Source organism: Ictalurus punctatus, chromosome 16 (genome assembly GCF_001660625.3).
Source record: "Ictalurus punctatus breed USDA103 chromosome 16, Coco_2.0, whole genome shotgun sequence".
Taxonomy (NCBI): Eukaryota; Metazoa; Chordata; class Actinopteri; order Siluriformes; family Ictaluridae; genus Ictalurus; species Ictalurus punctatus.
In genome coordinates this window covers 21425900-21453883 of record NC_030431.2, presented here as the reverse complement: position 1 = coordinate 21453883, position 27984 = coordinate 21425900, and the positions used below count along the sequence as shown (strand labels likewise).

The 27984-nt window shown below is 38.6% G+C and overlaps 1 protein-coding gene and 1 long non-coding RNA gene across 2 annotated transcripts; one reads left to right on the top strand and one right to left on the bottom strand.

Moving 5' to 3' along the window:
• The first annotated feature begins 365 nt into the window (after window positions 1–365).
• Window positions 366–27984, top strand: bmp1b (bone morphogenetic protein 1b). The gene is made up of 20 exons (XM_047160888.2): window positions 366–632; window positions 6224–6337; window positions 6465–6605; window positions 9190–9307; window positions 9550–9728; window positions 10222–10327; window positions 11770–11894; window positions 14720–14835; window positions 16676–16778; window positions 17281–17397; window positions 18649–18794; window positions 19110–19305; window positions 20965–21090; window positions 21509–21672; window positions 22027–22195; window positions 23121–23246; window positions 24917–25044; window positions 25359–25572; window positions 25931–26181; window positions 26908–27984. Exons 1-20 carry the CDS (start codon window positions 491–493, stop codon window positions 27040–27042), a joined length of 2916 nt encoding a protein of 971 aa, XP_047016844.1. The 5' UTR covers window positions 366–490; the 3' UTR covers window positions 27043–27984.
• LOC128635242 (uncharacterized) lies at window positions 2025–4847 on the bottom strand. Its single transcript, XR_008398166.1, has 3 exons — window positions 4611–4847; window positions 4176–4234; window positions 2025–2838 (listed from the first exon to the last, which is right to left on the bottom strand). It is a non-coding gene; the product is annotated as an uncharacterized LOC128635242 (long non-coding RNA).

Below are 27984 nucleotides of genomic sequence, written 5' to 3'. Positions count from 1 at the left end.
CCAAAGTCTGAAGAAATGATTGGCGTGACCAAAGTTGTCTTTTCCACCTGGAATGTCTTGCCTTATTTAATAAAATACAAAAGATTTTTTTATTTCAGAACATACGACACTGATGATGTCAAACATTTCCCATGAATAAAGGTAATAAATATGACCAATGGTTAAGGAAAGCGTAAAATGGTTGATCACATGGGTTAAATTTATATTCAGGAGGTGGATAAGCCATGCCGTTTTGTGGGAACTAACCAGTCAACTGATGTGTCATGAGTGGTATGCATGTTTGTTGGGTAATGAAGTGAGGCGCTGTGTGTGTGTGTGTGTGTGTGTGTGTGTGTGTGTGTGTGTGTGTGTGTGTGTGTGTGTGTATGAGACTGGAAAGCCTGCAATCTCTGACTATGGCTCGCTGCCCGGGTGTGTTTTAGCGACTCACTGGTCCAGAATAAAGACCCAGAAGAGAGCTAAGCCTGTGTTCTAATCTATTGCTTTGCACATGCGGTCAAAACTCATCATGAAGTCCCAGTGGACATTTTTGCTCCTGCATTCTTGTTTATTGCTGGCCATTGGCTTAGATTTGGAAGTTAAATATCATCCAGAAACTGATGCAGTCAACTACAGGGATCCGTGCAAGGCAGGTAAATAAATCATACATTTTCATATTTATATGCATATGTTTCAAATGGTGTTTCTACTTCACAGATGAAGTGTTTCTTATGCAAATGCTACTCATTTATATTATTCTGAAATCCTTTTCGGTGTAGGGCTTAGATGCGAATAATTAGGTGGCTGAAATAAAACAACAACAAAAACAACAACAACAACTTTTTTTTCCCCCATTGAGCTCCATATATAATAGCCTGTTTTTGTCTCCCAACTTGTTATCTTTAGAAACAGTAACAACCGTTAATATTTTTGTTTATTCATGGCCATTGGTTCAGATTTGTTGGCAGAAGAAAATCCTAAAATGTATCCAGTTATAAAATCATTAAAACAAAATAAATAAATCTTTATTCCAAACTGAAGTGTTTGGGGGGGGGGGGGGGATCAACACTTGATGTTGCCTTTGTAAACGTTCTTAACAGAAGGGACTGACTAATGAACACTTGACTCCTGAGATTCTTGTGCTGGTTTTACTCTGAAAGGGACAATGAGAGAGAGAGAGAGAGAGAGAGAGAGAGAGAGAGAGAGAGAGAGAGAGAGAGAGAGAGAGAGAAGGAAGAAAGACAGAATAATTGAGGGGAAGAAGAGGAAGAAGGAAGGATGAAAGGCAGACTTCTCTGTAAGAGGACGTCCCTATAATAGGAGAACTTAATTTAAATTTAATCTGCCAAATGCAAACTTGATTATATTTCTTCCCAGAATATAATCCATATAATCCATGCCAGAGTGGTGAGATACGGCCAGTTGCACAGCACACAGCGCAGATTTATTAACAAATAAAGTTCAAGTCCTAATGTGGCCCACCAGCAGATGTGCCTGTGGCTTCTTTTTATAGAATATTTGACAGGTGACTCGCCAGCCAACACGCTGCAATATTTCCTTTTACCTGACGGTGGCAGCAGACTATATTAACACAGTTAGCTAAATTCTAGGAGCTTTTTCTTCTCTGACTACATCTGCAAATGAATTTACTGAATGATATTTAGTCCTGACCACAGACAAAAAAGTTAACAGTGAGACGAGGAGATCGCAAAACATTTACATTACATTTACAGCATTTGGCAGACACCCTTATCAAGAGCGACTTATATTTATCTCATTTATTCAACTCAGGGTTAAGGGCCTTGCCCCAGGGCCCAACAGTGGTAGCTTGGCAGTGCTGGGGCTTGAACGTCTGACCTTTTGATCAGTAACCCTTTAACTACTGAGCCACCACTGCCCAAAAGAGCTGAAAACAAGAATACTGTTTTCATCGAGAGCCACAGCCAACGCATGTGCCTTGTATATCAAGCGACTGTTGCAGTAATTAAGGAGATTAATATCATGAGACAATATGAAACAAATCATGAGCAAAAAGAATATTGAGAGGATGAGAGCGCAGAGAAACTTTTTATCAAGCTTTTTTACCAAGCAAGGAAAAGCTTTCATGAATTCTTGAAAGAGCCCTTAACTAAACTGGATTTACAACCAAACATTAAACATGACAATTTGATTTATGATTATGTTAGTTTGTCCAATTACATTAGGTCCCAAATTAGAAGTGCAGTAATTTCTACACAGTTCAACTCTTGTATACTGTCATAGACTTACAGTATTTATGGACCTGACTGTGTACGTGTCAGTTTTCATGTTGTAAATATCTAGAATTATGCATCATTTATACATAATATTTTGTTGACCGACCCTCTGGTACTGTAGATACTCCTGGAGAAGCAATGTTAATATTAATGTCATTCAGGCTGACTAGTAATCTGGCTGAAATTAGCCATGTGTAGGTGCAGTAAAACATAGAAGCTTCAGTTTCTCTGTAGTTCCGAATCAAATAAATGATCATGTGTTTTATTTCAGTACAAATGAAGGCTACAATTCATGAAGCTTTGAAGAGCTTTGAAGCTCATGTCCTTCGAAGCTCATCTTCGTGGAGTGTATAGAGTGAATGTTTATACACACAGTGTGCCCAGCACTTGTTATTAGTGACAAGTCATTTTCTCCAGATCGCATGATTGCTTGCCCACTCGTGCCTCAGACTCGAAAGAGAATATAATCTTAGAGAAATGTTGATATTTCTTACAGTTTGGTCGCGTGTCCAGTGTCTCTTTGCCTTTAATTGCTAAATTATAGCCTCAACAATAGACAAAGTCGTTTTCGGTCACAAAGCTCAGTCCTGAAGACGTCCCTGTGCTGGAAAAGATAATAAATAAATATTACATACTAAACATGAATAGAAAACTTCTCCATATCCGTAATTATACATAATTCTTCCACTTTTGAAATCCCTTTTTATTATTAGCCTTATATTACATGCATGTGGAGCATGCACTGCAAATGTCCTCTGTTACTATAGAAACGATGCCCTATTAGAACAAGCACGTTAATATAACCCTGTGATGGAAATCCTGCTATAGAAAATGATTCAACTTCTAATGATTTCAAAAACCCAAACGCAGCTTAGACACTAAACAACTCGGTTTTGATTGTGAATACCACACACACACATACAGTACACACACACACACACTCTGCCTAGGCCTTTATTCACACATCTAATAAATTAAGCATGGAATTTACCATGCTGCGTTAAGCCATGCTAATCCACTGAGCAATCACAAACCTCCATTTACAGGAAAAACACACACGTATCTGTCTGCATCTGCATGTGAATATGATTTTGCCTACACTGTGTTATTACTGAACTGATGCCTGAACAGAGAACTGTTGCCAATTTTACACTCCATTTTCACCATGTATCAAAATGTCTGAAAAAAATCTTCTGTTCAGCACAGATAAGGGACATAATCATGCCCATTAAAGCTCATCTTCAGGGAGTGTGTACGGTCTTTAGGCACACGGCATGTTCAGAGTCCATTATTACTAACAAGCTATGTTTTCAGATTCGGATATATTTGGCCTTGGGCTAGAAAGATAATGACATTTTGAACAACATCAACGTTGCACCACAGCCTTCAACCCTCAACTTTCGAAATGGTGAATACCAACAGAGTGAGCTGTTCATATGAAATCTTCAAGGCGAACACATCGCTTCATTCAGTACGTTTACATGGACAACAATAATCCAATATTAACCCTATTAAACAATAATCTGATTAAGAAACTAGCATGTAAACAGCGATTATTGATGACCTTAATCCGACTAAAGTCATACTCGAAGTAAACACAAATCGAATTAAGACGTGTGGCGTATTCCTATTTTAGTCGCATTATGGACATGAGTTACGGACATGTACACACCTTAATCACACTATTGTCTTATTCGGAAGAAAGTCAATAATTAGATTATTGCTGTCCATGTAAACGTAGTCACTGTTTCCATAGGAACACCTAGCAATGTTACCAATATCCGGTATGTCTTTATTGTTATATCCATTCATGCTGAAGTGCTGCGCCAACTCTAAAAGAGAAGTTCTTATGGTAGAAAACGTAACGAAACTATTAGCAAGTCTTTTTGTTTCCCAAATGTACAGCCGATTGTAGCTCTTGTACAAGAAAAAAAAACAAACCTCTCATGGTGCTGAAAGATTCATCTCAGTCTTGCTGCCAAAACACTGACCATTGTTGCCTGGTTGAAAGAAAACGGTTTCTGAAAGATCGTTTCTAATTTATTGTCATTGCACAAGTACAACAAAACCTGGTTTGCAACTTCCTTCCTAGAAGCAGCAATAAAACCAGTACAGTACAGGAATGTAGATAAGGAGTGTCGATATTACGTTATCGTGTTGTGTAGATATTATGTTATTCATTAATAACATAATGTGGATAAATGTCTTTTTTTCCCCCTGAGAACATACATTTATCCACATTGTGTAATTTATGAAGACTCTGTATCTACATTCCCGCGTGTAGTAGAACGTTTCAGAAAATAAAACAACAGTACAGCAGTTAGGAAATCTCAAACATTATTGACTGAGTAATAAGGAAGCTGGAAAATAACTTACCAGTTGTTAGCCAGATGAGGACGGGTTCCCTTCTGAGTCTGGTTCCTCTTAAGATTTCTTCCTCTTAACATCTTAGGGAGTTTTTCCTCGCCACCGCCACCACCGGCTTACTCGATACGGATAAATTCACACATTTAAAATCTATATCCCGTGTTTATATGTTTCTGTAAAGCTGCTTTGAGACAATGTCCATTGTAAAAAGCGCTATGCAAATAAAGCTGAATTAAATTGAGATGAGTTGACGTAGACGGTCTACCAGTTTGACCAGTTCGGGCTGTGTTTTGGCAGCTGGTATCCAGTCAGACCAAGCTGGATTTGTCAGCAGGTCATGCTGAAAAACGTACCCATGATTTAAGTAGCTGTGTTGGTATAGTTCATATAGGACATTTTAAACCGCTACATGCGACAGTGCCGTAGTTATTCAGTTATACATTTCATTCCTCATGGGCATGTTTGTGTTTGTGTTTGTGTTGTTTCCCAGCTGATTCACTTACTTCACCAGTGTTTAAACATAAAGAACATGTTTCATTGCCTCGGAGCTGAAGGATTTGAACATAGCTGGGGGAAAAAATGTAATCTCTTAAAACATCTAGAGATTAGAAAGTGTGCAGCCCTCCTGCTTTACTCTCACAGTTAGAGTAGAACATGTGCTGGGTTTTCTAAATCCCTTAGCAGCAGGGTTTCAAATTTCAAATTTCAGTGCTTTAATTAAACACAGGAATATGGGAACATCTGAATTACACCGAACATCTGTATAAACTGCTTTATACTGATATATACAGTATATTGATTCTGATTGATGAAGAAATTGGTTTATAGATTTATTTAGAAGCAGATTTTATAAACTGATTTTTATGGATTTGTTTTGTACTGCTTAATAACTCATGTAAAGCTGTCAGAAACAACCGGACCTCGGTATGGTCCCACTGATAACACTATTATTATCAAGCACGTTATTATTAAGTGTGCGCTGATCTAAAGTGAGAGAGACCGAGGTAACGAGAGACAGAAAGAGATAGATATAAAGATGAAAAGAAACAGAGCTTCAGATTGAGATGGAGGAAAAGAGACAGAAACACAGATTCAGATAGAGGCTGTAAGAAAAACAGAGGACTACAAAGAGACCGCGTCAGAGAGAAATAAAAGGGGGCAGAGGTGAGGGCTGTTATGCACACTAAATGTATTCTGGTCAGCAAACACCAGGATAAAAGAAACAATGTTTGCTTCCTGCCTTTTGAACTAGATTGATGCTTGGTTTTGTTTTGACATTCAAAAAAAAAGTTTGCTATCCACTGCACTATTATTATTAGGTAGCTTAGCTAATAAAAGCAAATGACCAAACTCAGAAGTCTATATTTCTAATTACTTTACAATATGGAAGCTACAGTTAATGTCAAAAGGCATTAGCTTCACACGGATCACTTCGTCACGACCAAACATTAAGGATCTGACTGAAAAGGCCACAAGATTGTCCTTTAAGTATTTTAAATGCTATCAGTTATTTAAAAAATCCACTTACAAGCAAAATGAATGGATTTTTAAGTGAGAAGATAGTGCTTGGTGATAGTGTTAGCTTGTTTCTAACATTAGCTGGTGCTGTGGTTGTGTTTCAGTGGCATTTGTAGGAGACATCGCTCTGGACAAGGATGACTTGCGCTTCTTCAGACGAGAACGGACCGGGAAGGACCTTCAACACACCACCTCACAGTCTAATAACACTATCACAGGTGTGTGTGTGTGTGTGTGTGTGTGTGTAGACTACAGTATGTTGTGATTGACTAACCAGCATTTATGCTCTCATTGTCCAAAAACAGTGCAGTGTGTTCTTCCTTCCTTTTCTTTCCATTCTATCAGCCAACAGAAATGGAGAAACGGATGCCGCATCCAATAGGAGTCGACTGAGCATTTCTCGTAGGAAGAGAGCTGCGACTGCGAAGACTGAGAGAATTTGGCCTGATGGAGTCATTCCTTACATCATCAGCGCCAATTTCAGCGGTGAGACCTCCTTGTAATGACACACACCTAAGAGCACGATTTCATGTTGCTCCATTACAGCAGTGATGTCACCATGACGTTGATATGTTTATGAGGTAATGGAGCTCACATGAGAAAAGAGGATCTTGACTCTATATATGAGCTCTTTCATTTCTCTTGTCCTTATTGATCGGATATACATTACACAGTGAAATTCTTTTCTTCACATACCCCAGCATGTCAGAAGGCTGGGGTCAGAGATGATACAGCGCCCCTGAAGCAGAGAGGGTTAAGGGCCTTGCTCAAGGGCTCAACAGTGGCAGCTTGGGAGTGCTTGGCAGTGCTTGAACCCACGACCTTCCAACCATCAGTAAGGCAGAGCCTGGCAATGCTGGGGCTTGAACCCCTGACCTTCCTATCAGTAACCCAGAGTCTTAACCGCCAAGCCACCACTGCCCCCAATAAGAGTGATGCAAATCTCTACAGTGATGTTGATCTGTTTACTAATCCACTTGAATTTAGATGGTTGGAAATTATCCTTAAGATTGAATTAAGTTTTTAGCCAAGGAAATGACACCACTAGGCATAAATGGCTTTCTATTAGTGCACTGCCTTCACATCCCATGTAGTGCATGTAAATAGAAAGTAGTGTTGTTAATCACAGATGGCTTCTCCTTGTAGCCATAGTGCACTATTTGCATATTATATGTATCAGACTATTATCAGAAGAAAATTTCAAAAAGTCCACATGGAAATTTTCCATTTTAGCCTTGTAAAATATGCTTATGAACACTCGTGTTTCCTAAAAGTTTTAGATAAGATAATTTAAAAATTTTTTAACCTTTACACAATTTTCTCCCATTTTTATTTTTTTTTTATTTTTATAACTACACTGTATGGCCAAACAAATACATACATCTGACCATCACACCTCTATGTAGTTCTTCCCCAAACTGTTCGCCAAACAAAGTCTGAAGCACACAATTGTATACAATGTGTTTGTAGCATTGCTGTAGCATTACAATTTCCCTTCACTGGAACCAAGAGGTCCAAACATGTCCTAGCATGACAATGCCCCTGTGCACAAAGTGAGCTCCATGAAGACATGGTTTATCAAAGTTGGTTAAGGTGGAAGAACTTAAGTGGCCTGCACAGAGCCCTGACCTCCACCCCATTGAACACCTTTGGGATGAACTGGAATGCTGTCAGGATTTTTATCGTCATGATCTAACAACGATAAGGCAAACACTTTTCTATTGTCCCACTCAGGAGCCTTAATTTACTTATTTAATATGCAAGGGAAAAAGGGGTGTTCCTATATGTAATACTTTCCAATTGGACTCAAATGGTTTAGTGAACTATGCAATGAGTTAAAAATTTCAATTTACATGCATCCAACTCAACTAAGTAACATAATATCAAGCTAAATATATTTTAAATAATGAACATTTGAATGCAATTTCTAAAGCCATTATAGACGCTCGACCACATTTGGCTGTACTTCCTATTGGAGCGATTTCAAATGGCCTGCCATCTTCGTCCTTTTAGCTGGCCTGCATGTGCAATATCAAAGTTAATATACACATTCGCGCCATCTACACCCACACATGCCTGACAATATATAAACTAAATGACAGTTTCCTAAAAAGCAAGGACAGAGCCTGAGTGCTCAAAACAGCCATCTGTAATGACCATCTGGATGCATTAACAGGATAAACACTGATCACACATCCACTACAAACTGAAAAAACATCTGGATATGATTTATGAACTGTGCCATCTGTTTGTTTGCAATAATTACGATATCTATATCTGGAGCTAGTAGTAATTCTGCAGCATCAGATGGCAGCTTTTGCATTTGACTTTAATGTCATTTTAGATTTCGATTATACCGTGGCCACAGAAAAAATTTCTTATATATTGGCTGGCAAATCTACCAAAAGTAGCGGTCACCTGCACATATTAAACTGTGTAAGTATGTTAGAATGTAACTTAGCAACAATCATAAATAACGGTTTATCAAAGACTTATTTTCAGGCCCAGAACATATAAGGTACCCTAGCTAATGATACATTAGACAATACAAGGACAAGCTAACGTCAGTTACTCTCCCAAGATATGCTTGCAAGCCAAAACTAGCTTTGCCATGGAGGTAAATATGGTCTGCCTACTGCCTTCTATGGTCTATCACTATGACTTTCACCTAAGACAAGCAGATGGACATCTTTTTCCTGCAGCAAACACATCAGATCATCTGGTTTACTCACGACAAAAACCCTTTAATGACTTTTTTGTTTTTTTGTTTACATTTTTCATTGCAGTGATCATCCATAAAGCTTATTATGTCACAATGTTTAAAAGTCGTTTTAAAGAGTGTTCAGACGTACCATTTCCATGTGCAGAGTGCGTAGATTCCGATCTGATTGCAATCTCCAAGCTCCTGAAGCTTGTGGCCAGAAAAGTGTACAATAGATATCAGATGGTCTTATAAACAAAGCATCTCAGGCTGATGAGATAAAAGGTGATGATGAGATAAAAATGCTACATCGATGCAAATGAAATATCTTGGCATGAAACGGTTTTGGTTTGAAATTCCTCTTCTCAGGCAGTCAGAGAGTAATCTTTAAACAGGCCATGAGGCACTGGGAGAGACACGTCTGTGTAACCTTTGTAGAAAGAACGGCTGAGGAGAGCTACATCATCTTCACATACCGGCCATGTGGGTAAGAACAGATACTAAGGTTTGTTTTTTCCATTCTTGACCATATTATCATATTTTTATGTGGCGAATATAAAAATTGGATGGTCTCCATTGAATAGTATGTGTAATGCTCCTTTTAACTACCCTTAGAACCCAGCTATCCTCTTGCTACCTTCTGAACCACACCCCAGGTTTTATTTCAGGACCGCAGACGCACTATGTGTATTTCAGAGGCAATGTTTTTGTTTGCTTGTTTGTTTTTAGATGTTGTTCTTATGTGGGTCGGAGGGGTGATGGACCCCAGGCTATCTCCATTGGCAAGAACTGCGATAAATTTGGCATTGTGGTTCACGAGCTGGGTCACGTGATTGGCTTCTGGCATGAACACACACGACCCGACCGAGACACACATGTCAGTATTATTAAAGAGAACATACAGCCAGGTAAGAACTCTGTCTGTGACACAGCTGTACTGTAGCATGGATACTATAGATTTCATAAGATATGACAAGATGAGATAAAATAAGATACGGTATATTAAGTATAAATAAGGTACCTTTATACAATGAGATGTTTGAATCTAAGAACTGTTGTTGTAATCATAAAGACGAAAAATACTCATACTGAACAAACTTCTATAGTAATCTATAGTCACGCTATAGTCCAGTGCTACTCAGAAGAGGATGGGTTCCCTTTTGAGTCTAGTTCCTCTCAAGGTTTCTTCCTCATCTTAGGTCATGTCAGAGAGTTTTCCTTGCCACTGGCACCTCTGGCTTTCTCATTTGGATCTAAATATAAAGCTACATCTGTATTTCTGTTAAGTATTTCTGGAAAATGTCTAGACAAATATGAAACTGAATTGCATCTAAATGAAATTGAACTGAATTGAATAGATACACATCAGCTGTGTTGGCTTTCACTCGGTAATGTGTGTAGGCCAGGAGTATAATTTCCTAAAGATGGATCCGGATGAGGTGAACTCATTAGGAGAGATGTACGATTTTGACAGCATCATGCACTACTCCACAAACACGTTCTCCAGGTGAGATAACCTTATAGCAGTCCGCTAAATGTATTCTTTTCTTTATTTATGCATCATGATAAAACACACGGAAAGAGAGAGAGAGAGAGAGAGAGAGAGAGAGAGAGAGAGAGAGAGAGAGAGCTCATTCACAGCCAGGCTTGTGATAGACACAACACATAAATGTAATAAATAAACAAATAAACAAACAAACAGTGTAACAGATGGAAACTATTATCCTAATCCAAAAATTCCTCTAATGATTCTTTAATTAAAAGTAAAGGAGAATTTTTTTATTTTTTATTTTTTAAATCCCTGTGAGTTAGGCTATAAGATCAGGTCTTTACACATATTTATACAATAGTGATGTGAATTTGGTTTCTTTTCAGTGAGTCTGATTATTTGTCTGAGCTCACTTTTTTTTTTAACCAGACAAAATTTGGGATAATTTGACCAGTGATTGTTTTTCTTTGCCTAACTATGCTTGAAGCTGATTCATGAAATCCTGCTGCCTCATACACATAGTTAAGAGCAAAACACACATATAATTATTTACTCTAAAGAACAGCTCAGGTGCTGAGAAAAATATTTTTTGATTAAGTTACACTGCAAGAGTAACAGCAGTGCCTACATTAATTTTTTTTGTCAAAAGTGAAAACTAGAAGAGTATTACATGTATATATGAATATAAGCTGGCTCTCAATGTTCCCCAAAACAGCTGACTCTTTGGAGACATTAATACAACATAGACCCTCTGCGAATTCATTTGGATTAATAATAATAAATTCATTATAATGTAATATTCAGACACAAATCTATTCAGCCAAACAGATTAAGCGCTCTGTAGTTATTAGCGCCCCGGGTAAGCACATGGAGGAGTAAACGGATTATAGAGGTACAAAGCTGTTTCATACTGAGAGCCGACCTAAATAAATGAAAACAACATCCAGCAGCATCTCCTCGGGGGTTATTCATAGTTATATAAATATATATTTCTATATTAATGAACACAGAACTCTGCAGAATCGAGCCACAAACAGCAATCACAACATCTCCATCACCTCCAAAGAGAGAAAGAGAGGGATGGAAGGAAAGGGTGAGGCAGGGAGAGAAAGGGAGGTGGAGAGACACTGTGAAAGACAGAGAGTGAGAGAGAGAGAAACAGGGTAAAGTAATAAACAAATGTAAATAAATTCTTTTAAAAGAGCTGTATATAATGTATTATGGAATATATGTAATATAATTAAATGTATGTAATATATAAAATAAAAGCCTAAAAGAGAACTAGGAAACTTCTACAAATCAGAGTCACCATGTGTCGTGCTCCAGTCAAGAAATTATGTTACATAAATGATAGTTATTAAATAGATATAGATAATATTTCCCATATACCATTGTACAGTCAAAATGATCTGTTGAAAATATATATATATTTTTAAATCAACCCTACACATGTATTACAGAAGCACCCTCCTTGATACGATTCTGCCTCGGTATGATGTGAATGGAATCAGACCCCCTATTGGTCAGAGGATGAGACTGAGCAAAGGGGACATCACTCAAGCACGGAAGCTCTACAAGTGTCCTAGTAAGCGCGTTGTTATTCTACCGGGAATAAATGGTCCCAGTTCTGATTAGTTCCAACTCTGTACTGATTGGCTGAGAGCTGCAGGAACAACAATAATATCATATTTAAGGGAACGTCTCAACATTCTGTTAGCGCTATCAAAAAGAACAAATAAACAGCAGCGTTTATCACCCTTTGTTTACGGTTTATGGGTAGATGAACATCACAGTAGACAATTTCACCCACCAATTCTCACTTGGGAGAGCCATAGACATGGACCCTGGGCTAAACAATTATTTAATTGCAACCCCAATTCCAAAAAAAGTTGGGAAGCTGTGTAAAATGTAAATAAAATGTAAATAAAAACAGAACGCAATGATTCGCAAATCTCATAAACCCATATGTTATTCACAAAGAACATAGAAAACATATCAAATGTTTAAACTGAGGGAAAAAACAAGGTAATTTTGAATGTGATGGCCGCAACACGTCTCAAAAAAGTTGGGACGGGGCAACATTTATTTACATTTTACACAGCGTCCCAACTTTTTTGGAACTGGGGTTGTTTTTCATATCGAAACCAAAATGATAAAGAATTGTAAGAGTTGCGTGCAAACCCTGCATATGCTGTTTATGTGACAACTTATCTATTAAGTAAGTAGAACTTACTTAACTGACAACTTACTAATGGTAGCCGTTGGATATTTGTGTTCCTTGTCTTTGTAGCAATTCAACCAATTCAACATACATTTGTGTAAGCCTTCTAATCTGGACTCTGAACGATCCATATATCTTGTGATAGCTGTCTACACCTTGATCCTTAATAAAGTTTTATGATCTATGACTATACATTCATATTTACGTACTTAATCTTAATGTTGTTCCACACTCTAGGTAAGACCCATCTGTTTTAACTTCACTGTCCATCCGAGGGCTACTTTTTGGATACAGTCTCGGCCCGTTCTGAGTATGTCCCCAAGCCAATGGAAGCATCTATATTTGATATCTAACACCACACTGTGACGGTTGGTCTGTTTATAGAGCTCCTTGTTCGAGATCTTTTCTGGTCAGAAGATGTAGCAGATGTTCCTGAGGCATCCATTGTGGATGGTGTGGAGAGGTGAACTCAAATAATTGAGGGGGTCACCATTAACTGTGATCGGTGCTTCTGGTGTGGAATTGATACACACTGTGTGTTTTTCCTCTAGGTGGTCATTATTTGAGGAGAGAACAGCAGGAGAGTTAACAAAGTCTAGATCTTCTAACTGGGAAAAGTTAGTTCACTTCATATTTCTAGGTTTATCTGATGTAGTCTTTCACATGATCCAGTTGATAATAACCAAGAAGAAGATGGGAGAACTAATACACCCCTGTTGCACACCTGACTCCCCTGGGAACCATTTTGCGAGGTTTCAATGATGACATTGCATTGGAATAGGTGGTACAACTTCCCAGTCAGTGTGAGCAACTTTGGAACTCCATATGATTTTAAATTCTTCCATAGGGTGTCACGATGTAGGCTATCAAAAGCCTTCTGGATGTCGATGAAATTTATGTAAAGTGGGGTACTCCATTCCAGACACTGCTAAATGATGTTTCTCAGGGGAAAAAATCTCATCTATACCTATATCCTCTTCTTTTGCTGAATTCTGTTTGCTCTTGCATCAGCTTGGTGTCAGTGGCTGCATTTGGTGTCCACTGGGCCAATAAGGACTCTGCAGAAGACCTTTGATGGTGTAGAAAGCAATGTAATGCCTCACCAGATTTCACAATTCTGGAGGTTGCCTTTCTGTGGGAGTTTGACAGTCAGTTCTTTTACCCAGTCTTGTGGAATTGTACCTTTTCCTACATGGACCTGAACAGTTCTGTGGACACATTTGTTGAAGTTGTAAGGTCAGCTTTCAACAGCTTGGCGTAAATGGAATCAAAGCCAACAGGCTTCGCACTCTTCATGGCTTCAACGACATACCTGACTTCTCCTTCAGTTGGGGGAGTGTCAGTATGTCGTCAATATAATGATGGAGGGTTAGCAAGGTGATTGAGAACTTCACAAAAATGCTGTACCCATATTTCTACCTGCTTGTATTCTGTTGTGAAGGTTTTGCTATTCTTACCTTTGACAGTGGGCAGAGGGACTGGTGTTCCTGCCACAGAGTTACTTGTACACAACACTCATTTCACCTCTTGCGGTGGCATATTTTGGTTTTCTGTCTAACTCCTCTAGAAAAGATCTTCTGTCAGTTCTGGCACTCTTTTTTATAGACTTTTTGGACATACTCCCAGAGCCTTGGTCTGATTGCTCATCGTCTTGCCTTTTAGTGGTAGGTATTAAACACTCCTTTTTCTTGTTCTTTCGGTAGTTTAAGTCTTTAATGGTCATTTCATCATAGATGTTCTTGATGGAGTCCCATTTGGTCATGATGTCTGGGTTCTCATCAGCTGTGTCAGCCAGGACACTGAAATGATATCTCAGTTCCAAAGTAATCTCTTTGTTGGTGTTGGAGCATTTCAGCTTAGCAGTCAAGGAGTTTCCTATGATGGTCGCTGTCACCAGATAATAATCATTGTTGATGTCTTGGCAAACTCTTGGAGAGACCTGCACCACTTCCTGTCAGTTTGGTTGGTTGTAAAACCATTAGGTGATTTTCATGAGAGTTTGAACATATTATTATCTGGGACACTATATGAAAATATTACCCGAGCAACTTGAATTACTCATCTCCTTTTTTTTTTTCAATATTTTTTCCCCTCAGCTATATAACACCTTAAAAGTCTATGCCCTGGGAACGGATGAAAAGTGATGGACTTCATTTCCTGTGACATATGACATTATGTTTTGTGAGCAGAGTGTGGCGAGAGTCTGCAGGATAGCGCTGGAAATTTCTCTTCTCCTGGATTCCCTAATGGCTATGCCGCTTACACACATTGTGTGTGGAGCATCTCTGTTACACCTGGAGAAAAGGTAAACCACACAGACACAAGTGTCAGGTGCAACATTCCATTATAATTAACATCACAAATCCTCATGTTAATCCAGGTTTATACTGTACAATTTTCAGCCTGATTTTGCTGTTACTCATCGTAAAATCAAACATTATACAATCATTTTTGGGTCTTAGGATACGTAATGTAACGTGTTTTCCAGTGGGTGAGTAACATTGCGACCAATGAAGTCAATAACAAATATTTTTTTGTTGTAATAATTTGCAGTAAAATCTCAGCGTGTCACTGCCGATATGATACTTGTCCAAAAAGCCACTAAAAAGAAGATGGTACAAATAAGACAGTGGCGAAATGCGTAAAGTAAACAAATCATGCACTCATGTAAACAAATCAGCTCAAATCAGCACAAGCTCACTTTGAATTTTTGTTCTTTTTAATAAACATGCACGAGTCTGGATAATGCTGATTAATGACATAAGCAGAATGTAATAAGGTCTATTGGTACACAATCATTATCATACAACCCCAATTCCGAAAAAGTTGGGACAGTATGAAAAATGCAAAAAAAACAAACAAAAAAAACCAAAAAACCCCAAAATAGTCATTTGAAAATTCTATTCACTCTATACTATATTGAAAACACATTATTAAGACAAACATTGATGTTTTACTTTGTGAATTAAATTTATTTCCAGAGAAGTCGGCGGCGCTTCTGGACAGTGTTGATGTGTGGCTTCTGCTGTGCACATTAAAGCCTTATCTTGCATCTGTGGATGCAGCGACGGATGGGGTTGAATGACAAAGGTTTACCAAAGTATTCCCCTTGTCCGGATATCCATTACAGACTCATTACTGTTTTTAAGACATTGACATCTGAGGGATCGGAGAGCATTCAGAAGTGGTTTTTGGCCTTGCCCTTTACGCACCGAGATTTGACCAGATTCCTTGCATCTTTTAATTATATCGTGCACTGTAGAAGGTGAAATGCCCAAAATCCTACAGATTTGTCTTTGTGGAATGTTCTTCTTAAAGTGTTGGATTATTCGCTGACGCATCCGTTGGCGGATTGGTGAGCCTCGACCCATCCTCGCTCTTGAACGACTAGGCGATTTTTGGAGGCTCATTGATTATGATTAGACGATTGCCTCACCTGTTTCACATCACCTTCTTATTTCAACTTCGCTATTAGTCCTAAATTGCCCCTGTCCCAACTTTTTTGGAACGTGCTGCATGCATCAATTTCAAAATAAACGTTTATCTTCAAAAAACTATACAGTTGATTAGGTAAAAACATCAAATACATTGTCTTTATTAGTTTTTGTTAAGTCAAAGTACATTTACAAATCACTCCTCTTTGTTTTTATTAGCATTTTCCATACTGTCCCAACTTTTTCAGAATTTGGGTTGTATAACCTGACATGGAGAACACTTGTTAGTCTCTTATAGAATTGGACCAAGCTTTTATTGAGCTCATCTTTTACATTTCAGCAAGTAATCATTTTAAAAGGCAGCTTAAAATCAGATTTATTCAAGGTGTCCCTCAGGGCTGTCTTTGCCATTATATAGAGACCAACATTCAGTCAGTCAAGACAGACTGTAATAAATGATCTCAATACATTTTTAGCCCAATACTATAAGAGACTGTGAAATAACACGTGTTCTCTATGTGGGTGAATTCTAACTTATGGTCTCGTATTGTGAAAACTGTGTGCTGGTGCAATTTTTACAGATTCAGTAAGTGGAAGTTGTTGATTTCAACAGAACTGCTCAATAAAAGGCTGACACTTTCTGCCCTTCTCTAATCCCTAAATCGAGCTCTCTTTTTTTCTGTCCTCGTTGTGTCTCGCTGTCTGTATTAGATCATCCTTAACTTCACCTCCATGGAGCTCTACCAAAGTAATCTTTGCTGGTATGATTATGTTGAGGTGCGAGATGGATACTGGAGGAAATCTCCTTTAATAGGTATTTCACCTTACTGTAATGTTTGCAGCTGATCCGTATTGATCAAACATACATTACTGTAAAACTGGGACAAATTGGGTAGCATACATGTACACCCCTAACATACATGTACAGAATTTGATGAGGCACTGAGCCATCAAGGGCATAGTTTAAGTTAAATGTGATTATCTATTATCAAACTTGATCATGTCACATTAGCATTTGTTTTCACTCCTTCAGCTCAAGATACTGCATAGCATGAAACTATTGTGTATAATTTCACAATAAAAGAAGTCAGGCTGATTTTAGATTACTTGCATACTTAGCTAGCAAATTAGTATCAGATGAACAGCTAGTGCATTAACATTAGATAAACTACTTATGCAGCTGGCTAATTCTGGACATTTCTGAGATGCACATTAGCCAGCAGAGATACTCACAGAGATATTGAGTCAGATGTTAGTTTTTGAAATAATTCCAGGTTTGGACTGTAAAATGCTTATATCTGTGTTTTTGGATTCAGGCCGTTTTTGTGGGGATCAGGTCCCAGAGTCTCTCGTTTCCACCAACAGTCGTTTGTGGATTGAGTTTCACAGCAGCAGTAACTGGGTCGGAAAAGGATTCTCGGCCATGTATGAAGGTACATTTGAAGTTTGATTCCTGGAGCCACGAGGTTGATGTAGCTAAAAAGTAAGTTTAGCTAAATGCATTTCTGAAGCATCACACACTTGCCTCAAACAGCTTTGACGTAGTTGCCATTTTGAAGCAAAATAACTTTCTTTCCCAGCACATAAATTTACTGTGCCACCTTTAAAACTGAAGAGTTAAAGACATTATTATGGCTTTGTTGGATGGCTACATTCTTGAAATATCTACCCAATATTTAACCAGTGCTGTGGAACATGTTGGCACAACAACCCTGATATCCACCTTATCCTGGCATTATCCTGGATACCCATCACTAGCTTTCAGGTTTCCAAAGTATGAATTTTATGTTGCCAGTGTAAGCAGACACACTATGTGATTATCCTAGGTCTCCCCAAGAAGCCAGAGTTCCTTCTTCTGTAGAATTCACCACTGGTCAGTCCCAGGTAGATATTGCAGCCCAGTATCAGGATCTATTAGAGGTATTTAATTAGCAGACAGACTTTTAAATTCCTCCACATCACCCCTATGACTGGCTTTGGATCTTGCCATGACGACTTGGCGGTTAAGGCTCTGGGTTACTGATCGGAAGGTTGGGGGTTCAAGCCCCAGCAATGCCAAGCTGCCACTGTTGGGCCCTTGAGCAAGGCCTTTAACCCTCTCTGCTCCAGGGGCGCTGTATCATGGATGACCCTGTGCTCAGACCCCAACTTCCTGCCATGCTGGCATATGCAAAGAAAAGAATTTCACTGTGCATATGTATATGTGATAAATAAACGCTCATTATCATTATCCAAGTAGTCCCCAGTTGCAGGTTTCAAGAAAGCTTCATCCTTTACTTATCACAAAATGTCCATGGTCCCTTATTGTGGTTGACTGTGATTGACCACACAAACACTCTCAGAGCTGGGGATCAATTCTTCATGGTTGCTAGCTTCATCACACTGACAGCTTTACCCTAGGCCTCCCATAGTCCCTTGAGTTCCACACTCTTGGAAATCCTGTTCCCACAATCCTTTGCTCACTATCATGCCCATGTCTCTGATTTCCAACAGTTAAAATCGTTGATGTTCACCAGCCTTCTGATTAGACTCACCTGTTTCTCTTTCATTCAGTGTCTCTCATAGCCTTCAATTCTACACATTTATCCCTTGTTCTCTGGTTTGTACAGATTTGTACAGGGAACAATGAGTACATTATATTTACATATTATTATTATTATTATTATTATTATTATTATTTGCAGCAATGTGTGGTGGGGAAATGGAAACTGACAGTGGACAGATTCAGTCACCTAACTACCCTGACGACTATCAGCCCAGTAAAGTGTGTGTGTGGAAGGTGACAGTGACTGAAGGGTTTCACGTGGCACTTTGCTTCCAGGCATTTGAGGTGAGAAAGGTGCCTATACAATATTTATAACTCTGTAAAGAACTGCTGCTTTACACACTGTGACTGTTCTGAGTTATCTAACATTTGACGCCATACATGGTGATGTAAGATAGAAACAGCAGTCCAAATAAAAACCACATTTCTTTCCTATTGTCCCTCTTTGACTGAGAGAAAAATTGTACAGTCATGTGTGAAAGTCTGACTGCACACTAACAGAACCTCAGACACTTTTGTTACATTTTATATTTTTGATAAATGCTAGTGTGCTCCAGTTTGTGTCGCTCCAAAAATGGTCATTTTATTTCTGTTTCTCAGTTGGAGAGACATAACAGGTGTGCGTACGATTATGTGGAGGTGCGTGATGGTAGCTCGGAGAGTGACCCGCTCCTTGGACGATTCTGTGGCAGCCAAAATCCCCAAGACATCAAAAGCAGCTCCAACCAACTCTGGATGAAGTTTGTCTCAGATGGTTCTGTTAATAGAGGTGGATTTGCTGCAAACTTCTTTAAAGGTACATTTGAGTTCAAAATGGTTCTATTAAATGCCCAAAGTTCAGGGTTTCTACTGTTTTTATTATTATTCTTCATCCTACCTACTATGAATTGTTAAAATCTCCTGACTCTTAGTAGACTTCTTTCTATCCAGACACTGCTTATTTATATCTTTGTTTGTTTGTTTGTTTGTTTGTTTGTTGAGTCAGTTTATCTAGTACCTTACTTACACCCAATGTGTATAATTGTATAGAAGTGTATAAGGTGTATATGGCCAAAAGTTTGGACATCGGATGGACCTCTGACCATCATACTCATACAGTGGGGGAAATAAGTATTACACATAACTTCATTTATGGACTTTAATGTTGTGAATTCTTTATATGTGTGGATTTCTTGAGTTAATACTGATGTCTGGTGAAAATTTCATGTGAATAGCCTCATTGGAAATATATTTACTGAAAAAAATGTTGACGTGTTAAATATTTATTTCCCCAACTGTATATGCTTTTTGAACAAGATGTAGTCCCCACTTTGCTATTAGAATAACCTCAAGTCTTCTGGGAAGGCTTTTCACTAGATTTGGAAATGTGTCTGTGGGGAATTACCCATCAGCCACAAGTGCATTAGTGAAGTCGGGCCAGCCATTTCTTCATGGAGCTCGCGTTGTGCACAGGGGCATTGTCATACTGGAACAGGTATGAGCCCCTTAGTTCCAGTGAAAGGAAATCTTAGTGCTGCAGCGTACAAAGACATCCTATACAAGTGTGTGCTTGCAACTTTGTGGGAAATACTTTTGGCTATATAATGTATGCAACACAAAGTAACAAAAAAAGAAAATGCAGGAAGAAAAAAAAGAAACCCCACAAGAAGTACAAAGAAAAGTCTAGCATGTGTGAAGAAGAATGCTTTCAACTGACATATGAAAGAAGCACTAGAAGTGCATTTACAGTGGAGATCATGGCATTAAATGACCTGCTACCTTTTGAAAGCCTGGTGTGCAGTACAAAAATGTGTCTGCTTCCAGATGCTCATAAAAAAATGCCAGGGCTTTGAAAGTAATTAATAAAGCCTTTAATTTCAGTCAAGGAATTTCTCCAGCTGTACACTTCCATAACTAAAGACTTGAAGAAATACTCATGGCTATCCTGTCTAGGCTATACTCACAAAATGTTCATGAACATGCATAAGAGAATTTTTTGTTGTAAACACAATTTCTGCAATTGTTCTACACCTTTTCCCCAATATCCACCAAATTGTTCCCATTTGTGAAAGAAATTGTATTTTGCTAAAGTACTTATCATTGCACACGCAACAATAGGGGACATCAAAAATGTCAAATTTCCTTGAAGTCGAATCTTTATCAAAATGTACAGTTGCACTACGAATTTACCATCGAACAATTGTTACAGCCACACTGAAAAAGACACGTCATGTAAATATATGTGACAATAAGTTAAGAACCAAGCAACGATACTTTATTGGAAGGGAAAGGTGGCGTACACGAAAAGTTACACGATTATAAATAAAGTTCATCGTAAGCAATTTAAATGATTAAACCAGAACTGGGTTAAGGTCAACTGTTATGAAAAATGATTCGAGCTATTCATGCAAATGCAGACTTTGTGAGGATAATTAAACATTGTTTTTAATCATGTATGTTGACATTTTCTCTGTAGAGGTGGATGAATGTTCCAGACCTGATAAAGGTCAGTGTATTCAGAGGTGTATTAATACGCTGGGTAGTTATCGGTGTGCGTGTCACCCCGGATACGAACTCGCCACGGACCGACGCAGCTGTGAGGGTGAGGACATATTAATTCAAAACAAAACACACACACACACACACACACACACACACACACACACACACACACACACACACACACACACACACAAAATTCATCAAAGACATGCAATTCATTGTGTCCTCACACTTATTGTGCTTGGAGCCACCAGAAATGCAATGTTTTACTGATAAGTTAATTGTTGCGGTGTTAATTTCAGTGCAAGTGAATAATATGTTATCGTCCCTACTGCTGTACTGTATATTTAAGAGGTATAAGAGGTATAGTACAGAGTTTAGTACAGGTTTAGTACAGTATAGGTTTAGTACAGAGTCTGGTTAAAGAAAAATATGTTGTTGTACTGTATGTTGATGATTTTTCTTTCACTGTGTGTGTGTGTGTGTGTGTGTGTGTGTGTGTGTGTGTGTGTGTGTAGCAGCTACATGTGGAGGTTTCCTCACTGCGTTAAATGGCTCTGTGTTCAGTCCCGGCTGGCCTCATGAATACCCGCATAATAAACACTGTGTGTGGCAGCTCATTGCTCCTGAACACTACACCATCACACTGCTGTTCCACAGCTTCGACACAGAGGGCAACGACGTCAGTGTGTGTGTGTGTGTGTGTGTGGGGGGGGGGGGGGGGGGGGGGGTGTGTGTGGGTGTGTTTGTGTTTATAAAGCTTTACCAATTTTAACTTTATCAAGCATTAATACGTGCTGCGTTCACACATGCAACATTTAACACTGCATTAAAATTGCTGTGATAATATTAATGATTATTAATGTAATATATTATGTATGAATTTATTTATATGTCTGTGTGTGTGTGTGTTTTTTCGTCTTTATTTTTCATTATTTTATTATCGGATTATGTGAATTATGAATGATGTGAGAAAACATTGCAGTGAAATGTGTCAGCTGGCTTTCATTGGTCTTCCTCTGGATGATTTTTTTAGGTGTGTAAATATGATTATGTGGAGGTTCGCAGTGACTCCAGACTCCACGGGAGATTCTGCGGAGCTGCAACTCCAGAGCCGATCACCTCTGATTCCAACATCCTGCATGTGGAGTTTAAATCCGACAGCACCGTATCCCGTAGGGGTTTCACAGCGACTTTCTTCTCTGGTGAGCTAGCTAGCTGTCTGGGGACAATTCTCTGGAAGATCTATTGACAGACAGACATATAGATGGATGGATGAATGGATAGCTAGACAGATATACAAATAGACAACAAAGAGGAAAGAAAGCTTAGTAGTGTCTACTCAGCGTGGCTCAAGGTCCCTTTCCAGAACCTTCAAACTAACTGTCCCTCAGTGGTGGAATGAGCTTCCAACCTCAATCCGGACCGCAGAATCTGTCACTATCTTCAAAACACAAATAAAGACTCACCTCTTCTGTGAGCACTTAACTAACCCCTAACCTACCAACCCCCACAAAATAAAAATAAAAAATAAAATAAATAAATAAATTACTCGTGGGCGCACGGTGGCTTAGTGGTTAGCACGTTCCTCTCACACCTCCAGGGTCGGGGGTCCGATTCCCACCGTGGCTCTATGTGTGCGGAGTTTGCATGTTCTCCCCGTGCTGCGGGGGTTTCCTCCGGGTACTCCGATTTCCTCCCCCAGTCCAAAGACATGCATGGTAGACTGATTGGCTTGTCCAAAGTGTCCGTAGTGTATGAATGGGTGTTTGAGTGTATATGTGATTGTGCCCTGTGATGGATTGGCACCCTGTCCAGGGTGTACCCCGCCTTGTGCCCGATGCTTAGTGGGATAGGCTCCAGGTTTCCCCGTGCCCCTGAAGGGAGGATAGAAGATGGATGGATGGATAAATTACTCTGGCACTTATACCTCTACTCCGCCTACTTTGCTTCTCTAGAACTTAATTAAAGATCTTGCATAGTAGCACTACTTGTATTGATCTCTGCTTGATATATCGCTTTGCTTGTATTTCCTCATTTCTAAGTCTGCTAAATGAATAAATGTAAATAATATAAGAACATAAAATGTAATATACTAGTAAACAAAACAATGTGTTTATTCCCCTCTAGATGTGGATGAGTGCTCCAGGGCGAATGGTGGGTGCCAGCACGAGTGTGTGAACACATTTGGGAGTTACAGCTGTCAGTGCCACAGTGGATTCATCTTACACACCAATATGCATGACTGCAAGGAAGGTACGCTCTCACACACATATTGAACCTACACACAAGAGTGTGCATTTCTTCTTCCAGTACAACCCAGTGTACAACTCATTAAAACAGCCTTTAAAGCAGCCAACAAGTTCATACAATACCATGTAGTCCAGCATGCTTAAGTAGTGTGCAAACAGTTTTCCTTTAAATGAAAGAAATTTCCTTTCTGATGAGTTTCTGATTAAACTGCTACAGTTGCTGAACTGTATGTCTGATGTCTCCCAGTGAAGAAGGGTTGAACTAACACAATGAAAATAAATCCAATGGAAGAGGGTCTTCTCTGGATTTCCTCATTGATTGCATCTCTTTCACAAGAGAGCGTAAACAACTCATGCAAGGACGCAGACAGCTGTACATCAGAGAAACCTAGAGAAGATTGATTGCTAATTTTGTCGAGCCAAAATAGGACGTATCCTTTCCAGTGGTGAGACACTTCATCAGCAATAGATGGAGACAAATCTCTTGAAACTTGAAATTACATCATTTTTGACCTACCTGCATTTGCACTACAAAGTGAAAAACAAAAAACAAAACATGGACACCTCCATGTTAATATATATATATATATATATATATATATATATATATATATATATATATATATATATATATATATATATATAGAGAGAGAGAGAGAGAGAGAGAGAGAGTATATGCTGCCATATACTGGAGTTCCTTTCTTACAAGCCAAAGTGAAATGGGTATCTCTGAACACAGCCTAGCAGTCACTAAAGGTGAGATTGGACCAGTGGTGACTCGTCGAAAGGTTCCAGAGAAAGACGACTGTTTGACAGCTGTTTTTATTGCAATTTTCATGTTATATACCACTAAACGAGTTTGTTTGAACGTCTCAGCATGCACGCAGACATGCACAAGAACGTATCTACGTCATCCTCGATCCCCTTGATGGTTTCATGCGCAAGATTATTTTTTTGTCCCTTTTGTGCTATGCCTTTGTCACGCATCCCTCTAAGTGGAACACCTTCTGACAATCACTATGAGAATTAATGTCATGAAACAGACGCTATTAGCAGTAAACCGTGACCATGCTAGTTATTACAATAGCTCTGTGTAACAAAAGGTCTGATTGTGGAGTGCAGTCAAGAATGCATTAATCATACTCGTGTGTCAGACGTCACACAGAGAGTCCAGTATAGGGGAAAATGAATAATACCACATTATAAGAATCGGAAAGTACAAGAACACAATGCTCTTGATTACTTTATTAGGATTAATATGGTGCTTTTGTATTCCCGCAAATTTCTTCAGCAGTTACTGAAGTGATTCAATTCAGTTTCGTTAGTAACTTGGAGCACGTTCACTGTTTAAAAGTGAGTGTACAGTCTACAGATCTCATCGGCTGTTCGCTTTGCATTGTTCTATAGGCTATAACTGCAGCATTGCACCATTAAACAATGATGAAAAATGCATAGATATATATAGACGTAAAAGTTTAATACAAAAAAACACACTGGAATACTGAGCATAATAATATTGCATAACGGCATGACAGTTTTACAAGGGGGAGAATTCTTGGTTTTGTTTATTATATAAACTGGGGGACCGACATCCACCATTTAAACCTTCATTCAGATGGACAGTTTTGCTGAAAGATTGTTTTTGTTTTGTTGTTGTTGTGTTGGTACATGCAGCTGGTTGTGACCATGTGATCACCAGCATGCCTGTATCCATTATGAGCCCCAACTGGCCAGATAAATATCCCAATAAGAAGGTGTGCACTTGGGCCCTAACCACTACACCAGGCCACCGAATCAAACTGGTACGTCCACGTTTCCTGTTCATTTATCTACTAGTGATGTTTTTCTTAACTGAGCGTATTGACACTCCCTGGCCCTTACATACACCTTCATCATCTTCAACCGGCTTCTGCCACAGAATGAACAAAATAAACTTAGTCTCTTCTGTCATGTGATCTTTGAATATGGGGTGTCTCATTCTTTTCTACAGGTAAACAGGAAGTATTGTGATGATGTAGGTAGTAAATCATAATAAAACATTAAACAGGTATTGAAAATACAGTCTAGCATCCCAGCACCATTTCACTAAATATATATATCAATTTCCCTCATTTAGGCCTTTAATGAGATCGACATGGAGAGCCATCTTGAATGTTCCTATGATCATCTGGATGTTTATAATGGCCCCAACGATGCATCGCCCAGTTTGGGACGTTTTTGTGGAAGCAAAAAACCACCACCTGTTATTTCCAGCACCAACAAGATGTTTCTACAATTTTTCTCTGATAATTCAGTGCAGAAACGAGGCTTTGAGGCATCTTTTACAACAGGTAGCTAACAGCAAGTTATCTGTTGAACAAGATTTGCAAGGTTAAACAGTAAATTAGTTAGACTATAACCTATAACTGTATGGGGTAGATACAGTTCCTTGAGGCAGGTACATTTCTGTGCCTGCAGTCTCCACTGCTAATGCCATTGGGTAATGCAGAAGAAAGGCTATAGCCACTGCTAGGAAAGCAAATATTTTATTGCTTTGCTAAGGCTAAGCTTATAACTTAGTAGTAATAATAAAATGAATAACTTTACCTCATGTCTGTTGCCTTTCTAAACCGAAAACATTTGATAGGAAACAATATCTTGCAATATTTTGTAGAAATCTGTCCTTTTTTCTTCTTTTCTGTCCTGCAGAATGTGGTGGATGTCTGAAAGCTGAGGCGGAGCCTGGAGATCTGTACTCTCATGCTCAGTTTGGTGATAATAACTACAGTACAGCTGAGGAGTGTGAGTGGGTGATAGCAGCTGAGAAAGGATTCGGAGTTAAGCTCATCTTTAACATCTTCGATTTGGAGGATGAGGCAGAGTGCAAGTACGATTACATGGAGATATTTGATGGAACTGACACTAAAGCACCACGCCTTGGGCGATACTGTGGATCCGGGGTAAGGATTTTATTAATCTCCATCTTCCTACAATTCCCCAAATATCCCTCAAAAAAACATTCATCTCTATTAAAAAAAAAAAAAACCTCTATCATGTCCAAAATACCCTTCAAAATATTAGTCTCCCCATAAACCTCTCTCAACAATCGATTTGACAAAAGTCACCCAAATGTCCTTCCAAAAACTTAAATCTCCCAATAAATTCCCCAATAAAAACCTCCATCTCCCTAACATCCCTAATTATTTATAAACTTCAACTTCTGTAAAGATCTCAATCTCCCAATCTCCGAAAGATCCCACTAAAAACACCAACAACAACCACTTGAATCCTCATAAAACCTCCAGCCCCCCTTTAAAATCCTGCAAAAAACATTCCCTTAAATCTCTGAGCCCTCATCCAACCACTTACTCTTATTTCATCATAATCTCTCAGTGTTTGTTGTATAAATCTCAAAATTAATATGACATATTTCTTAAAGGTCCCCATTTAAAACTCGCCCAAACCCCTCTAAAAAGTACTAACTCCATACTCCCACCCCCTCAAAACAAAATCTAACTGTTTCAGGCATATCAATGAAGTATATCAGTGATGGCTTCCTGTTGAAGAAATTATATATATATATATATATATATATATATATATATATATATATATATATATATATATATATATATATATATATATATATATATAATATGTGCATATATGTATTTTTGTTACTGCAGCCTCCAGATGAAACTTACTCAGCCGGGGATGCCATTGTCATCAAATTCCACACAGATGATACAATCAGTAAAAAAGGATTTCACATCCAGTACACCAGCACCAAATTCCATGACACACTTCACACCAGTAAATGACTCGTGGTAGTGTTCTGGAGATCTGTTTTCTCAGTGGAAATCTTCCTTCAGACATTACCAAGTGACTCAAATCTGAATCAGAATGTTTTATTTGCCAAGAAGAAGGTGTAAAAGAAGACTTTTTTGTGTGTGTGTGTGTGTAAAGGTATCAACAAGCATCTTGATCTCACTAAATTAGAATGTGTCACAAAAGGTTTGGCTAAACATGAAGTACCTCAATCATCAGGACATGTAACAAGCTAACAAATGAAGAAAGAAAGCTTATGGTCTCCAAACTGCATACTGGAACACTTTTTTATTACACACTTGCGTCGTCAAACTGCTGTGTTATATTGTTCAGTGTCTCAAACAGACTTTCTGACACTGTGTGACCCAATGTTATCTATAGATAGAGATAGTAGATAGTTCTTCCTCAGCACATAGTTTAGTATTATTCAACACCAGTATCAGACTCAGGTAGCAGACAGATGCTAATATATGGTGTTTTGATCATATACTTTGTGTATTAAAATCACACTTGATGAATTAATGAAGTCCTTGTGCTGTTGGACAGTTATGTCTTTTTGAGCCAGACAGTGTCACATGATGATTTATTCATGCAGATGACATGCTGCTAAACTGGATGCTATAAGCTTTCCTTGCTTGTTAGCTGTATTAGCCTTGTAGCTCCAGTGCAAACGTAAAAAAAGCTCATTTCAGTCATCAGACATGTCTTGGTTAATCAATAACATTTAGGGTAAATGTAAAGCCTCTTTTGCCCCAGTACTTATTTTATCCATTTATTTATGTACCCACTGGCTCTCGTCGAGAGACCTAAAGGAAAGTTTTATCACTAAAATGGAAAAATGGTTGGAACTGCAGTGATTTCAAAGGATTAATAAACATTTTTCAACATGAGATCTGTCTTTCTTATTTCTTCTTATTCATTTATCCTGTAAGAAT